This window comes from Haliotis asinina, chromosome 12 (genome assembly GCF_037392515.1).
Source record: "Haliotis asinina isolate JCU_RB_2024 chromosome 12, JCU_Hal_asi_v2, whole genome shotgun sequence".
Lineage (NCBI taxonomy): Eukaryota > Metazoa > Mollusca > Gastropoda > Lepetellida > Haliotidae > Haliotis > Haliotis asinina.
Genome location: NC_090291.1, coordinates 55,735,626 through 55,753,809, shown reverse-complemented (window position 1 = coordinate 55,753,809; position 18,184 = coordinate 55,735,626). Strand labels below are relative to the sequence as shown.

The following is an 18,184-nucleotide window of genomic DNA, read 5'->3' as shown; positions in this document are numbered from 1 at the left end:
TCCACAACTCCAAGTTTCTGAGCAACTTGGCGAAATATGAAGCTTCACAGCTCCCACATCTGAGTCCTGCTCCACAAGCAATCTAATGCAGGACCATTATAATGTCCACTTTTTATTGACGACCACTGATGAGACTCACCAGAAACACATGACATGTGATGTAAACCCAACAATGTTGTGTCGTTGGAAGTTTCAATGTGTTTCTGTTCAACATTTGTCTAATGTGCAACACTGATGACTTCATGCGATGAAGGAGTAAAACTGTTCTCCAAAATGTAGTGTTCCTCAAAATACAGAAGTTGATATCCATAAATCCTTGCCCTTATGGATGACTTGTCAAGATGTGACTTGTAGTCCAACAACAACATGTGGAAGCATGCAATGTCTTTTGTCTAAATGCTGGAGATGGGTCTCATGACAGCTGTTCCCCACGGTGACACAAAAACATATGTCACTAGTGAAGGAATGGGACGGTCAGGTTACCTGATATTTTGGCCAAAGACCTGAATGAGTATCAACCAAAGTATTGAAGTATCTGGAAACTCCTGGACGAAACAAACACTTACAAAAATCTGTAGGACTAAGGCCATAGAAGAGTTTCTGGTCTGGAGTTTCTAACTGAAGACGTCCATGAACTTAAGACTTTTACTGATGTACACTTACAGGACTATGCAGTTCACTGAATCAATGTTCTACTAATCTAGATCCCCTGAAGTCCCCAGATAACTATCCTCAGACAACAGAATTCTGTTTCAGTACAGTTTGTGGTCAATGCAAATCTATTTTGGACATTAATTACCAACTTTACAAAACAGTCAAAACTTGTGAAAACTATTTTGGGATGTTAAAAAAGGATCAGGAATTAACTGCCAAAATTCTGAAAAAGAAAGCACCAGAGAACTTTGATAGAGTTGTGGAGGTACTGGTCTTAAGTGTTGCCATTGCAAATTTGAATCAATAAACAACCTCACAATAAGACATGACATATGTTAACTCAAGAGACCATATCACTCTCTATTCCGTCAAACCTATGTCAGCTTAAATAGAAATGTTTGGCAGTCATACTATAAGTTGTAAATTCACACTCATCCAAATACAAATACAAATACAAATACAAATGTTGTCACAAAACAATTGTAAACCTTCAACATTTTCTACATCTCGACTAACTCGCCATATTTTGATTCAGATTGAGATTCTCATGGGCTGGAGGTCCTAGTCATGACATGTCGTCCATGTCATCAAGGTCACTATCATCAGCATCTGCGGGGTCATCCAGAGTGAAGGATTTTAAACTTGGTGCTCGCCCTGTGGACATCGGCTGGCTGTTTCTACGCAATCTGGAAAATAGGGAACATTGTCAGACTTAAAACCTGTACTCTGATTACACTGTTGATGGTGGATAATGTGCATAATACAGTGAGACCTCAGACATCCTGACACATACATTTTTACGTAACTTGTCCGGATAATTGAATATCCGAATATCTGGATTTTAGCTTTCCATTCACTTCAAGGAAAACCCAAAGTGTTTATAATCCTCAAGCCTTTATTGCACATGTATAGACATTAAAAACAACATCACAATACAACAAACCATCACACCGTGACATTTGTTAATCTCACATTTGGACAGTTATTACTAGCGGCATTGTACAAAAGCAATATGACACGTCTACCACTTGACCTCATTTGACTATCAAAGCAGAGAAGCCAATCGCTGAACAGGTCAGACGTCATCCATGCTTTAGTGTTAGACCTATAGCGAGCATACACCTCAGCATTGAAATCACTTCCAAAACGTGGTCTTCTTGATTTGCCAATAACAAACGATCCAAAATGTTTGCTTATGTTTTCCAAGGTTACTTTGAGATTCTGTTCTTTGTAAAGACAGATCTCTTTCTTTTCCTTGGTTGTCACTGCATATCGCTTGTGTTTAGTAGGTTGACTAGCCATTGTTAACACCAACTGACTTGAATATGGACACAGAGCACTTTTATTGCTTTGACTGAATAAACACTTTAACAGTAGGAACTCTGTGGTTAACTCAATGTCAGCTACGCCTAATAATCACTACGTACACCTTGTGAACCGGTCAGTAATCCAGATGTTAACTCAGTGTCAGCTACGCCTAATAATCACTACGTACACCTTGTGAACCGGTCAGTAATCCAGATGTTAACTCAGTGTCAGCTAGGCCTCATAATCACTACGTACACCTTGTGAACCAGTCATTACTCCAGATGTTAACTCAGTGTCAGCTACGCGTAATAATCACTACGTACACCTTGTGAACCAGTCATTAATCCAGATGTTAACTCAGTGTCAGCTTCGCCTAATAATCACTACGTACACCTTGTGAACCTGTCATTAATCCAGATGTTAACTCAGTGTCAGCTACTCCTAACAATCACTACGTACACCTTGTGAACCAGTCATTAATCCAGATGTTAACTCAGTGTCAGCTAGGCGTAATAATCACTACGTACACCTTGTGAACCGGACAGTAATCCAGATGTTAACTCAGTGTCAGCTACGCCTAATAATCACTACGTACACCTTGTGAACCGGTCATTGATCCAGATGTTAACTCAGTTTCAGCTACGCCTAATAATCACTATGTACACCTTGTGAACCAGTCATTAATCCAGATGTTAACTCAGTGTCAGCTAGGCCTCATAATCACTACGTACACCTTGTGAACCGGTCAGTAATCCAGATGTTAACTCAGTGTCAGCTACGCCTAATAATCACTACGTACACCTTGTGAACCGGTCAGTAATCCAGATGTTAACTCAGTGTCAGCTACGCCTAATAATCACTACGTACACCTTGTGAACCGGTCATTAATCCAGATATTAACTCAATGTCAGCTATGCCTAATAATCACTACGTACACCTTGTGAACCGGTCATTAATCCAGATGTTAACTCAGTGTCAGCTACGCCTAATAATCACTACGTACACCTTGTGAACCGGTCAGTAATCCAGATGTTAACTCAGTGTCAGCTACGCCTAATAATCACTACGTACACCTTGTGAACCGGTCAGTAATCCAGATGTTAACTCAGTGTCAGCTACGCCTAATAATCACTACGTACACCTTGTGAACCGGTCAGTAATCCAGATGTTAACTCAGTGTCAGCTAGGCCTCATAATCACTACGTACACCTTGTGAACCAGTCATTAATCCAGATGTTAACTCAGTGTCAGCTACGCGTAATAATCACTACGTACACCTTGTGAACCAGTCATTAATCCAGATGTTAACTCAGTGTCAGCTAGGCCTAATAATCACTATGTACACCTTGTGAACCAGTCATTAATCCAGATGGTAACTCAGTGTCAGCTAGGCCTAATAATCACTACGTACACCTTGTGAACCAGTCATTAATCCAGATGTTAACTCAGTGTCAGCTAGGCCTAATAATCACTACGTACACCTTGTGAACCAGTCATTAATCCAGATGTTAACTCAGTGTCAGCTAGGCCTAATAATCACTACGCACACCTTGTGAACCAGTCATTAATCCAGATGTTAACTCAGTGTCAGCTAGGCCTAATAATCACTACGTACACCTTGTGAACCAGTCATTAATCCAGATGTTAACTCAGTGTCAGCTACGCGTAATAATCACTACGTACACCTTGTGAACCAGTCATTAATCCAGATGTTAACTCAGTGTCAGCTAGGCCTAAGTACACCTTGTGAACCAGTCATTAATCCAGATGTTAACTCAGTGTCAGCTGAAAACTCAGTGGTTAACTCAGTGTCAGCTAGGCGTAATAATCACTACTTATACCTTGTGATCCGGTCATTAATCCGGATAAGAAGACCACATCTCATGTTAAAACACGTGGGACACACACGCTTCACCTCACATGGTCAGCGGTAGATCAAAGCTGTGTCCGGATATGCAAGTCAATTTTGTGTTGATTTGGTCGGTGGTTTGTAAACTATACCGTCCGGAGACAGAAACCAAATATCCATTCTAGACAGTCACTTTTATATAAATATTGACCGGAAGGCAAGGTTTCCAGATAACTGGGGTCTGGGTATCTGAGGTCTCACTGTAATGGACAAGACAAACCCATGATTAATATTGTGATCCATGGTGTATGTCACACTGACATCACCACCTACAAGCTGTTCAGGTTTACAGGGACCAATTCTACCCCAGAATACTGCCAGATGCAAACCATGTACCAGGAGATGTTGTGGGGGACCTGTCGAAGCTGTAGGGTCATTCATTGTACCTGGACTGTAGGTGTTCCACCTGCACCTGCAGGTTGTCCACCTGTTCCTGCAGCTCATCATTTGCCCTCTGCAGCTTCCTCACACTGTTGGCCTGTGAGTCCACCTAGAAACACACAGGGACAGAAATGCTATCAGTTTCGCACATGCCACAGGGCACTTGTGAAGGCAGCTAGGTACTTATTTAAATAGAACTAGTTAGATGTGTGAAAATTGTGAAAAATCACTGATATTTCTTTAGAACATAATTTCCAAATGTGTCTGTAAAGCACTTGAAATGCAGTCACATGTACTTAAGGAATTTTAGTTTCATTGTACGATCAACTGAGAACTACAAAGAAACATTCATTAATAAATCGGAGGTTTGGTTAAAAAATATATACTTTGCAAAACATGAAAATGTGAGGCTTACAGCAATAATAATATATGTTACATAAGCAAAGGGTACATGGTCTCGAAAATATTAGTCCTTTAACAATGAACCCTGCACAAATACCACCTCGTCCTCGGCTCCCGCCAGCTCCTTCTTCAGTTCCTCAACCCGACAGCGGAGTTTCTTCACCTCCAGCTCGTACTGCTCTGCCCTCCTCTTGGTGTGGTCCAGCTCTGTCACCCGGTCCTGCAGGGTCTTTTTCAGCTTCGCGTGGATGTGACGGAGGTCATTCAGCTCCTGGTTGGGAGACAGTGGGAACACAAATGAAGCTTCTGAGTCATGAAATTTTTTAGTGGCAATTTTAAAACTGGGAAGAGCAATAATGACTTGATTTGTACATCTCCGGATGCCATATGTAATTCCTAACTACCAACAGATTTTATTTTATAATGCTGTTACTAGATGTAACCACATCAAGCCCAAAAAGTAACATTTCTTCCCCTCATAAGTTAAAGAAATTAACAGCAAGTGTGTACCTTATTTTTCTCAGACAGCTCAAACTGCAGTGTTTTCATGTCAGAGTCCACCATGGCTGAAGTCTGCTGGTGCTTCCTCTCCAGCTGTTCCTCCAGGTCCTCCATCTGATGCCTCAGCTTCTTGTTGTCTCTCTCCAGCGCCAGCTTCTCCGTCTCCAGCCGCTCACGCTTGCCCCACTCTGCCGCATTCTCAGCCTGGAGGCGCTCCAACTGACAACAGAGCACCATTACCACTCATGTTATATGCCACAATTTTAGTCAAATCTGTCAGGTAAATAATATTCTAAATCTCAAAGAACTGTTTTTTCTTTCTTTAGAAAAGCATCCATCAAGATTTCCATGACAAACCATTTGAAGCACAATAAAATCATCCTCCTTGCCCATCAACCATGGTCAGACTTCTGGGACAAACTAAATTCCTGTTGGTAAAGGTGAAAATGCCTAAAACATTTCTATAAAAGGTAATATAGGAGACATCTGGCACTTTTCTTTCCCTCTTTAAAGCATTTTGTATGTGTTTTGAACAGAATCAACCACTAAACCATATATCAGATGCACATGCTGTCAATAAAACCAGTCTGATGTCTGCTCACCTCTCTGCGTAGCTCCCCAAGTCTGCGGTCAAGGGATGACCGGTTACAGTTCTCATCCTCCAACTCAAGAGTCATCCGGCCAATCTCATCCTTGTGATCTTCTCGGACCTTATTCAACTGAAACATCATAGTATCAGTATCTTGGGTACTAATCCTCAGTGCTAATCCCACCATTTGAGGCTCAAACCTGGGATTGTCTTTTTGATGATAGTTCTACTATTTGAAAACACAATCATGGCACCAGACAGATAGTTCCACTGAGAACATTTGGTCAGCATTCTAACCATCCATTATGTAAACAGCAGTTGTAACGACTGCAGACTCCTAAGGAACAAAGCGAACTATGGAATTAACAGAATCAATAAAACAGGAAGCATATTAATAAAATGTGCATCTCAGTGTTTTGACAGGTGCAGACTGGGACTAGGAAGAGTGAACACGACCTGTTACTGCTTGAAACAAAACACTATCACCTACCTCATCAAGGACATGTGGCGTCATGGCATCACGAATAACTCGTACAGTATGTCACATTTATAACTTCACACACAAATGTGTGTCATTGTCACCCTTCTTACCCACAGAGGATCATGTGATACACCATTACACACAACATCAAGTCAGTAGTCCCACCTCCAACATAGGCAGACTAGTTCCAGCTATGTCATATCACCTCATAGTTCCCTTGAATACGCTGGGGGAGTATACTGACACAGACACAGACACACACACCAAGGAGTCTGACCATCCAATCCACATAGGTTGCATTACAATGCTTGTAATTGTGGTAACATAGGTCAACATCAAGATGGTACTTAAAAAGTACTTTTCAAAGTATTTCAAAAGAGGTAATTCTAACACCATCAATATTATTCAAATTTCCATATCATCATGATCATGGTTTGTTGGTTTGTTGGTTTGTTGGTTTGTTTGTTTGTTTGACATGTCTTATGGCAAGCATGGGTTGCTTATCCAGATCTGCACAGGGCACAACAACATGTAAAAATAGATAAACATCCTGGTAATCATCTGGTTGTTGTTGCTCAGATGCTATTGGATTTGAGATTTATCCTAGAGACAAACTGTAAACCCTAGAATATTTTTGCACGGTTACATAATTTACCACACCTGTATAGGGTAAAACCTCATACTTCCATTATGCATTCACCAGACCTGCATTATGTAAACACAAAACCTGTATAATGTAACACACTATACCTATGCTATGTGAATTACCACAATTACCAGTATCATGTAAATTACCATACCTGTGATATGTCAATTACCACACCTGTATCATGTGAATTACCACACCTGTATCATGTGAATTACCACACCTGTATTATGTGAATTACCACACCTGTATCATGTGAATTACCACACCTGTATCATGTGAATTACCACACCTGTAATATGTGAATTACCACACCTGTAATATGTGAATTACCAAGCCTCTGTTATTTAAGTAAAAACTACCTGTATTATGTGAATTACCATACCTTTATAATGTAAACACTATACCTGTATTTAGCTTATGCCTGTATTATGTGGGCCAGTTAGTTGGCTGTTTAATGCTGCACTTAACAATATTTCAGCTGTATCAGTGCTGTCTGTAAATACCTGAGCCTGGACCAGACAATCCAGTGACCAACAGCACGAGCCTTAATATCAAAACACAATGCCATACTAGTAATCTTATAAATAAAACTGGCCATCTTGATATAAATAAGAAAAATATATATATGCACTTCACATTAAAACTCTTACTAATAAACATGAAGTCTTTGGAATATATATGTCTACTACTATTATATGTGCAGTTAGTCAAGTATTAGTCAGACTAAACGTGATACAGCTACACCCCACAATACATCATGTCTACATGGACAGCTATATGTGAGCTGGAGACAAGGTGCACTTAGCCCTTCACTGTTGTTTGTGCACCAAAGAAATAGGTAATTCCTAATTAACTACATCAAATGGTGCAAAAGAGGAAGAGGAAAGAAAGGACAAAAGTATATTTCTGATAGCTTCCATGCAATATATAGTGGAGACACATGACAACATCCTCTCACCATTAGATAGGGCTCATCCACTGTCTGAAAAGTGTTCACATGAATATACAGTATTTAGAATAGACTATCTCAATAGTTAATTTTCAACATCACTTGACCATTTAGTTGGTCAACAGCCATGATGACAACTATGCTACAATGCCTCTTTCTGCCACTTTTAATCTTACCCGCTGGTTTTGCACTGGGAATAAAACCAAGTCAACAGTGTGACAAGCAGACACTTTAGCCATTAGGCTACAATACAACCCATCTACTCTCTCCATAGTGGTTCAGTAAGCAAGGGAGAGCAGATGGGCTAGTCTGTGACAAAGAGGCATGGAGGGAAGGGAGATAGCCAAATCCAGTTCAGCATGTGTTCCCCAAAGGAGTTCCCCATTCCCACTGTAAACTGTATACTAACTGCTTGCATTATCTATGGGCTGACTTGATACAAGGCATCTGGTAAACTACACGACTTGCTGCAAGTCAAGTATGACAACAAACGATCATCTAACCTGTTCCATGGTCTGTTGTTTGGTTTTCTTCAGCTCCTCATACTTGTTCCGCATGGAGTTGACCTCCATCTGCAGTTTGTCCATGGACTTCACTAAGCCTGTCTTTTCACTGGAACATAGTTCACATGTAATCAATCAACAAAAGGCAGATTTCCAAATGAAAACCTTCCATTCAGCATCATACAGTCACAAACAGTATTATTACATTAAACTGGTTACAATCCAAGTGTGTCTTTGGTAAACACAGACCCCTAGTCCATGTAATTCTATCTGATAGTCAATGCCACTTGTCAAAAATTGAGTGAAAATTTCTTTTCCTTGTATTTCTGAGCTCCAAAGAAAATCAAAGTTGGCTCCAAAGGGAATGAATGCATCCAATCTTTACTCTGTGTGAGAATGTAGAATGATATCTATGCAACAAAACAAACCAGAGATTGAAGACAGACTTAATCTTTTAGAGTAACAATTCAGAAGATGCTTGTACCTTCATCAGGCAAGTGGACAAAGATCATTTGTCTTCATTGATAATAAAGCTTCTAAACTGATCTTGAAACCATCTAGCACAAGGCCATGATGGATGTATCTCATCTCAAATCATTTACTACTGTCAGCACTGATAACAGGACTCCCTGTATAGCCCCTGAGATATCTAAATATCACCCATTGATGGCTACTGCCATGGCACAGCGGATCATGCCTAGATAAGAAAGTTAATTTGAAGAAAGAAAGTTCAGTTGAACTTAAAGTGCATTCTGTATGAATATCAATTAGACTCCCAATCCAAAAGATAATCACTGACTTGAATGTAAGTGAGATCAATCGTCAGTGGATCAATCTCTCCAGCACTATCTATAACATTACACAATATGACTTATCTCTGTCCAAGTAACTTTCAGTTTACTGACAGCGGAGCTCACTGTCTATCTGCTACAGAACCGTCCTCCTAGCATACATTATATTATTAGACAAACCAATTGACCAGTATTGACTGGTCATTGATAAATATTGGAAAGTAAACTTTGAGCCCCCAAACGTCTGAAAGAAATGAAGATATTTCACTTCACAGGTGAGTGGTGGCATGTTTATGCATGGATTACCAACAAAACACCCAACAATGACAACTTACTGTCTCTCTGCTATGATGGTCTTCTGGGCTTCATCCAACTTCATCTGCAGAAAAGCTTGTCTCTCTTCCATCAGCGTGTCATCAGATGGGCTCAACAGTTCCTCCTCCATCTTACGGCGATTCTCACGAATCTTCTCCATCTTGTCAGTGTAATCAGTGCCAGCATTTTTCTTCCCCTGTGAAACGTCTGTCTCATCCGTCTCCTTCTCACTGTCATTCTTGTCCTGATTACCTCCCTCTGTTGCCATGGTACACACATCACCATCTTTACCAGAAGTGTTCTCATTACTACTCGCCTCACTCAATTTGTCCTTATCCTCGTCTGAGGTAATGTTCAACCTCTTTTTCATATTCTCATTTTCAGATTTTAAATCTTGTCTTTGGCGTTTTAATAAATTGCACTCTTTTACAACTGCTTCCAACTTGGATCGAAGTTGTCGATTCTCATCACGTGCCTTATTTCGTTCATTGCGAGCCTTGTTCCATTTTTCGCGCCAATTTGCAGTACAGTCCGACCACCATCTCATGGTCTTTTCCATCTGTGTTGCCCGTATCCGAGCTTCATCCAGTTCCTTTGACAACATCTCTTCTCTTTGGTTCAATTCAAAGTCCATACCAGAAAACTGCGAAAGAGGAGTAATATTTTTTTCCCTGGCTGGAATAGGAGGTGGAGATTTTGCCGGCAGAGACCCTGTGGGTGTGGCTCTAATGTATGATACGTCTCCTTTTCCAAGACTCTGATTCATCTTCTGGCTCATAATTCACAGTTGCTGGTCAACAAGAAGACATATTGTCTATGCCTACATCACATATACACTGATGCCTCCAAACAGAAACCTTTTTCACTTGAACTTCACTGCCAGGATATTTGTTTCAACTTTGCAAGGAATGACAGCAGACAGGTCTCACGGAGGTTGAGATCTTCATGAGGGAAAGATATGTGTGAGTATTTGTCAGATATGTGTCAGGAAGCCAGATCCATCAGGTTGTGGAGGAAGAGGTAAGATGATGTGGGGGACAGCTGTCCCAGTAGCTGCTCGCAGCACACCCCTGAAACAAACCAGTACAACCAGTGCACATCAGCAATATCCCAAAGTCCTCACCCGCTCGCTTGCTCGCTCCCTCCCTCCCTCCCTCCCTCCCTCCCTCACTCACTCACTCACAAGTTGATGCCACACTATTCCAGTAAATTGGTGGTGGTCTGTAAACATACAATCCAAAGATTGACATCACAAGCATAGATCTGAGCAACAGTTGCACAATAGCATACTCAAGTCAGCAAGGAAGTGATGTTTAGTCAAACTCACCAAAAACCTTTAACGAAGAATCCCCAACACTGCAGGTTTCTGCCTTACCCAGCATGTAAGAAAGGATGTTTTTGTCATTTAACAAATTCAAAGTTATCAAAACTAAAGCACAAAAACATATTATTCTCAATCATGCACTGTGGCTCATCAGTTTGTGCATCAGGACATACTTACAATAAGAGGGTGTTTTACTTTCTTTCAGATTGCCCGATGGATGGTACTTTCATGTCTCAATAGTATAACACCCTGATAGTAACAATTTATGTTATATTTGGGATTACACTTTCGCAGTTAAGTCCTGATTCTAGTACTTTTTATCTGCCAAGTCCCGTGCAGGATTCGAACCCACACCCTCAAAGTCAGGCACCTAATCGCCAGCACACAAAGTCAGCCGCTTCACCTCCTCAGCCACCACGACTTCTACAAAAATGGACATCAGACAATTGGTAGTCTAGATTGCAGACCTTGTGTACCCCTCTGATAACTGTTCTCACTATGATAGTGATAACTGTTCACACTTTGCTAGAGATATGTATGTTTAAACCAACATTTGATATTTCAAACAGGACCAACTCACTCAAAGTGATAGATCTGAATCACAGAAAAGATGCTGTAACAATGACAACATACATAAGCAAGACTTAAGTTTTGGAAAGGCATTTAGAAGTTGGATAAACATGAATCATCAGGTGATCTATAAAAGTGGATATCCATAAAACATGTTATGTATTCATAAGTAATACTGGTTGATGAAGAATGTTGGTTAAAGGAGATAATTACATAACATTTAATGTTCTGATGACTTGCAGTATTCGTGATAGAGCTACATCATCTTCCCTGGTAATGTACCTAGAAAACTAATAAGCATAACATACTCATTGAAACGCTGATCATGATCAAAACATCAGACCAACTGTGTGAGGTTCTTGCACAAGTTTTGTCCTAATAACAAAAAAGTTATTCAACAAACTATCATCAAAATATTGACAAAGGCCACTGTTTATTTCGAGGGAGGAGTGCACAGAAAGGCACAGCCAGGTGTTCAAGAAGCATGTGCACAAGTGCTGATAAAGTTTATTTATTCATTAGCCTGTGCTTTGTTGTCTCCATGCTTTCTCACACACCTAGCTGTTCCTTTCTCTTCACTCCTTCCACGTGACAAATAGTGAACTGTGTCAATATTTTAAATAAAGTTTGTCAAACAACTCTTTTATTATAACAAAAATTCTGCAAAAACCTCACAGAGTTGTTCTGATGTTTTGATTATGATCAGCATTTCTTTGAGTATGTTATTAGTTTTTGAGTTACAATGCAATTCACCGGTCTGCTTTTGAGCCAAACGGACTATAAGTTGTAACTCTTTGCAGTACATCCCCCTTTTTAAGACTAGTAAGAAGAGGATTAATGTCAGTTGTGAAGCCTTCAAAACACCAAAGTAACTTTTAACTCTGTAAACCCCACAGTCCTGAGGCCAATATTCATCCCCATAAGCGAAGCAAATGTGAGTGTTTTTCCCCAAACTATTCCAAAACTGGAATAATAAATTTCTTACTTAATGTTCTATAACACAGTCTACCAGTACCACCTTGTACTGGTATACAAGCACTTGTTTATACATATTTATATACAACATATTACGGGGACATTTGAGCAAAAAGTATTTTCTCCCCTGTGGTTAGGTTTGACTGGTGATCAGTCCCCTCTGCTGTGTCTATGAGGGTGTGGACACAGTAGCCTCTCATGCACACGATCAACCAGTGTCTCACTGTCTCTGAATGAAGGGAAGATACAATGGGTGATGCTATCAGTGTTTACACATGACTGATGATCGTGATTACCTTCAGTAGTCATGTTGATAATATCTGTTAGGGTTATGACTCACCAGCCTTCGGGTATGATAAGTGTTTATCTCTACAAGCATTCCACAAAGGAATTTCATTACTGAAACTCAGTTATTCTGATCTTGAGTCTATCTGGTAAATAGCTGCATTATTCTTTGCAAAACCACACATGCTATTGGCAATATATTGATCTGGTACTTCATGATTTAGCAAGCCCGCTTTTTGTCAAATTTGGACCAAAAGATCTAGTGACTGATGTCATGAACAGCATCCCATGCCAGGATGTAGCCTGACATGCTTTTGCACAGGTCACCACTCATTCATAACTTCTCCCCAAGACGAGAAGAGGACAATTCTAAACCAGAAACCCCACTTCCCAAATGAGTGATCTCTTTCTGGGGCAGACACACTCCACCAAAGGTCCATACATCACTGTACATGGTGGTAATAAATACTTGATACAAATAAGAACAACATGAATCAGGCAAGGATATCTTACTTGGTTTTACAAAACCATCATTGTCAAATCTTTCAACAGACTACAAGACAAACAAATGTGTGACGAGAACAAAATGTTGTACTATTCTCATGATCAATCATTTCTGAAGGACTATGATCTCAGACTATATATGACAGCATTTGTCATTCGCTCACTGTTTCATTTTAAAAAGATGAATATGATCAAAGAGCATCATATACCAAATAAATTACCTTCAGGCCAAGCATTACCTCACCATATGGCAATCTGTCATGTAATGTATGTTATGTACGTCGTAAGAGTTGAAATATCATAGAAGAATCAAACAGTAATTATCCTGTACTGTTTCATGCCAAAATGCCCATTGTCCTTCACACAGTATACATGATAACAAATGTACTTTGCCTGAAAAAAGTATCCACTGAACCCCAGAGTCTAGAGTATATCAAGGATGCCATCCTAGGTCACCATCAAACTACTTCCACCACTTGCAATACACCATACAAAAACATGCATAAGCAATACAGACCTGGAAATTACTATATACTTTGACATTTGTAGCATACTTTATAATTGGGATTACACTTTCTTAGTAAAGTACAAATTCTGGTACTTTTCTGAGTCAAGTCCCATTCAGTATTCAGACCAACACCCTCAAAATGAGGCACCTAATCACCAACATGCAAAGTCAAACGCCTAACCCGCTCAGACAGTTTGATATTAACAAACCTGAAGAAAACCTGGGTCGTAACGATGTTGAGTCTCCAATAGAAATTAATTGATGGTAGAAACGAAACACTATTATGCACCTATAGTAAGTTGACTTTGATGAATGTGCAGTGCAAAATACAGAAACTAACAGATTCCTTCAGTTTGATTTAGAGTTATCTGCCCCTGTCACCTCTTAAACAAACTTGACCTGGGTTTCAAGTTTCTTGTCAGTTAATAAAATAGACTGAAACAACTTTAACTTCTTTTTGTTTCAGATAAACTGTACATTAGGGAAATGACTTCAAATGGGATAATTCAAGGAGAAACAAAACATTTGGTTGCAACCATCCCTATCACAATATTTGATTCCCCTTCATTAGTCCTGAGAAAACCATATGAAAATAAGCACAAACAAAATAATCACAATACAGACAACAAACTGTGAAATAAGGTACCTGTACAAACAACTGAAAATCATTTTGATTCATAATTTAACAATCTGTCAATATTCCTTCCACAGCAAACCTGTCCAATTCTCTAGGCAGAACAAGAAACAACAATAACTCACCTGCCTGTAGACAGTGCAGGCCTGGGAGGTAATACCAAGACAAACACAAGAAGCACTGCGCATCTCCCCAACTTCACACACAGCTTATCGTGACAATCCACACTTCCCACCTCAACAAACATGGTCCTCTATCATATTTACCTGAATCTCTATCGCCCTGCTGTACTCATACCTTGCCACTACCAAGTCCCAGTAATACATCTCTACTTCATAAAAAAACCACTTAGGCTAACATGGCTAATTATACTCTGAATGTTTAATAGACTTGGTTAAACATAAATGGGGAATTATTTTCTTTGTTATGTGAAATATGTTCAGCAAAATGCTGGTTCTCTGAAGACAGGAAAGAGCTGAGTCTAAGGGGGTCCAGTCATGCAACGTCAAGGGTCCTGTGTTGGAGGGATCAATTACGTGCCTTCCTGGTCCAATGCATTAATGAGCCGTGCCACTCATTTGGAAGAAGGAAAACAACTAAGCCTGAATTGTTGAAATGATGGCTGAGGTGAATTCACATTTACTCCCTAGATACCTGACCCTACCAGGTAACAGGCCCCCTTACACCCTGAACCTAGCAGGTAACTGGCCTCCTTATTACCTGATACTACCAGATAACTGGCCTCCTTATAACCTGACCCTACCAGGCAACTGTCCCCCCTTGTTACCCGACCCTACCAGGTAACATGCCCCTTGTTACCTTAACCTACCATACTATCACTCTTGTACCTTGTGCAACAGTGTTTTTTCCTCTGTTACACATTGTACCTGAAAATTCTGCAAGGGCAGTGACAGGCTACAATGGCTATAAGGACTATATTTCATGCACATCAGGGCTAGCACATATATATACATAGAACTGGTCGTGTGGTCAGGCTCACTGACTTGGTTGACACATATCATTGTATCCCAGTTGTGAAGGCCAATGCTCATTCTGTTGATCACTGGATTGTCTGGTCCAGATTTGATTACTAACAGATTCCTGGTATGTTACTGAAACAACAACCCACCAAACTCATCCCATAATTTGCCTAAGAGAGGTGTATGACAGGAGTTGGCTATTGCCTTCCATCTCACATCTCAAGTCACCAAACCAGCACTTTGTTTGATGATCACTTTGTACAATGCCTAGGCCTATCATTGCAAGTTACTCACAGTCAACAATGCCATAATAGCTGCTGCTTTAAGGTGTTACCTTGAAACTGGTAGTGGTACTGCCAGTTGATTTATGAATAAGATTGTTAATTACATCCCAGGGCTTTGTTGCTTTCACACATAGTTCTCTTCCAGCCTGATTCCTGGTTAAATGCTTAGTCTCCAGTTCTGAATCAACTTTTAACAGCACTTAGTTAAAGTTACTGGCAATGCATCACAAAATCAATATCTTTTTCAATTTGGAAATACAGTATATCCACCAACATTGCAACAGTTACCAGAGCAGCTCAAAGAATTTCAGAAGTTATGTGATACATATGTATTAGCAATTGTAACACTGACTATATCCATAAGCATTGGTCAAGGTGTCATTTCTTATGTGGATGTATTCACTCTTATACACAAACAACGTGTACATGTTTTAGATATAAATTTTTTTTAAAAAAATGGTTATTTGTGAGGACTTTGATTTAAATAACTGCTATGGTGTGGCCATTAGTTATAACTGTTGACAACAATGTGCATGTTGACTGTACCAGTATTTGTTTGTTAGCTTGTTTGCTTAGGTTTTAAGTGTTACACTGAATATTCATAGGATCTGCGAAAGCAAGGTATGATGTATCATGTTAACTACACCTCCATTCTCCAGGCTTTAACCCATGAAGGTCCCGGGGTAAAATAGGCCTTTAAGCAACCCATGCTTGCCATAAAAGGCGACTATGCTTGTCGTAAAAAGCGACTAATAGGGTTGCTGAAGGCCTGTTCTACCCCGGGACCTTCACAGGTTCCTAAACCTGCAATCATGACAACTGTTGTGAAAAATGAAAGCTTTTTGGTCATAAATCGTTGTTACAAGCTGTGTCATGCAAAATTCATTTGGTCATGACTCAAAAATATATCGAACTACCAGCAGGAAGTAGTTTTGATTTTCTAACCTGATGAAAACAAACCATAATCAAACTGACTCTCGAACTGACTTTAGCCTGTAACACCACGATTTTAAAAAAAGGTGGTGCAATGTTGCAAATATCTGCCAGTCTGAGAATAAATGTTATTTAGGTTGGTTTCACCGAGTTACAATATCAACACTAATTTCTACTGGTCATGACATATGTATTAGTCTGATGGACTACAGATTTTGCACGACATTGCTTATTACATAACAATTTCAGTCTTGGAAGCTAGGGGGGTGTCAATATAATTCTACTTGCAGTATTATCGTCACTTCAACCATCACTTCGCTTCTAAAGAAGAAATCTTTATGTCATAATTTGTGCCATGCAAAATCCTTTTGGTTATCAATCATTTACTACAACTGGTAAGTACTTTTGATTTTATTAACCCTATGAAAATAAATCCAAATAGGATTTTATATCTTGGAAGCAAGGCAGGGGTCAAACAATCCAATTTAACGTATACCACAGGCTTCCTCAACACTTACTTCACTCTCACAAACATAACTCATTTAGCACAAACTGCGTCACTTGCTAAAAATCTGTGCATGGTTACACCAACATCTGACCCCTAGGAGCAACTGAGCAATGATTCAGCATCAAAATCAGCAAAATGACAAGCTTGTTACACATTTTATATAGAGCTAACTGAAAATCTTTTATCACATGTCATCACAACAGTTCACTGCAGTGCTCTGGAGAAAGAATTTGTTGGTGAGCTGGAGTATTAATTACCTACAAGTCTTTTCAGAATGAATTTGGTATTCCACTTATGATTAACCACAGATCTTTTATATGTAAAGGTTAAAAGTGTACCAAAAAAAAACAAAGATTATTTGTCATTCAACATTAATGCTAGACAGGAAATTACAGATCAAACTCTTATCTCTAAATTTGCAATATGATATTCTTTTCTCTTGGTACTACTATTAGGGATCATCATACTAAGAGGGAGACATAATACTTAACAATGGATGTAACTGTGGTTGACCACAAACTCATAAAGCCTAGTAAATGGCATTCAAATCACAACATTGCTTTGCAACATCCACTGACTGACATTATCTAAACAAAACATGCATAGATGAAGATTTGGGAGCTTTCCATGTTTATCAATAAATTTTACAGACATTAAAGATGTCAAAAGCACACACTCATGATACTGGCAAAACATAATTACTATCAGGTCGACTGACAAGTTGGTCCTGATGTCAATGAAAACTACCAGGAAGAACTCATAAAAAAACAGAAAGCTTAAACGGCTTAATATGAACAAATTCAAAACATTATTGATTTGTACTGTCTGTCCATACGAAGTGTTTCCATGATGTTAATTTCAAAAGCGTTCAAAGTTGCAGCAAAATTACATTACATTTCTGACATTCTTTTAACAAACACATCAGTTAAAATCGCCACGTTACAATGCGTTCGAAATGGGTTTGATTGAGTTCACATCTTGGAATAAGTTGACATTTCCAGACAAATTTCTGTCGATTTTCAGTCAAGTCATGTGTCTGTCATTTCTTCCCAAGCATGGAGCATATCAGAGCACATGACGGTGAACAGCTTACCATCTAAAACTGTCATCGAACGATCACCGCCAGTGTCGATAGGATTACCCCATGAATTAGGAGACACTACTTCTGATCTGTCAACTTTTGTTGTTGTTCTCAGTTTAATTTCAGCATGGCCTCCACATCTCGTGTTGTGCGGCGAGATAGCGCG

At 39.5% G+C, this 18,184-nt stretch overlaps 1 protein-coding gene across 2 annotated transcripts; it reads right to left on the bottom strand.

Moving 5' to 3' along the window:
* Positions 1-834: 834 nt before the first annotated feature.
* On the bottom strand, positions 835-18,170 carry LOC137258845 (coiled-coil domain-containing protein 102A-like). 2 transcript variants are annotated; one of them, XM_067796539.1, is made up of 9 exons: positions 18,031-18,170; positions 9,453-10,502; positions 8,327-8,435; positions 7,833-7,856; positions 5,758-5,874; positions 5,165-5,374; positions 4,755-4,925; positions 4,258-4,361; positions 1,133-1,340 (listed from the first exon to the last, which is right to left on the bottom strand). In XM_067796539.1, the coding sequence occupies exons 2-9, from the start codon at positions 10,208-10,210 to the stop codon at positions 1,220-1,222; spliced, it is 1,614 nt and encodes a 537-aa protein (XP_067652640.1). In that variant the 5' UTR covers positions 10,211-10,502; positions 18,031-18,170; the 3' UTR covers positions 1,133-1,219. The 2 variants fall into 2 exon arrangements, with proteins under 2 accessions (XP_067652641.1, XP_067652640.1); XM_067796540.1 differs by lacking the exon at positions 7,833-7,856 and having other exon boundaries at positions 835-1,340.
* Positions 18,171-18,184: the final 14 nt, after the last annotated feature.

What these genes read in the sequence shown, in the direction of transcription:
- LOC137258845 (XM_067796539.1), bottom strand. Translation starts at nt 10,210, where the DNA reads ATGAGCCAGAAGATGAATCAGAGTCTTGGAAAAGGAGACGTATCATAC. An exon ending in ACCATCATAGCAGAGAGACA is followed by an intron (nt 8,436 to 9,452) that starts GTAAGTTGTCAT and finishes ACTATGTTCCAG; the next exon opens with TGAAAAGACAGGCTTAGTGA. An exon ending in AACAACAGACCATGGAACAG is followed by an intron (nt 7,857 to 8,326) that starts GTTAGATGATCG and finishes AACACTTTTCAG; the next exon opens with ACAGTGGATGAGCCCTATCT.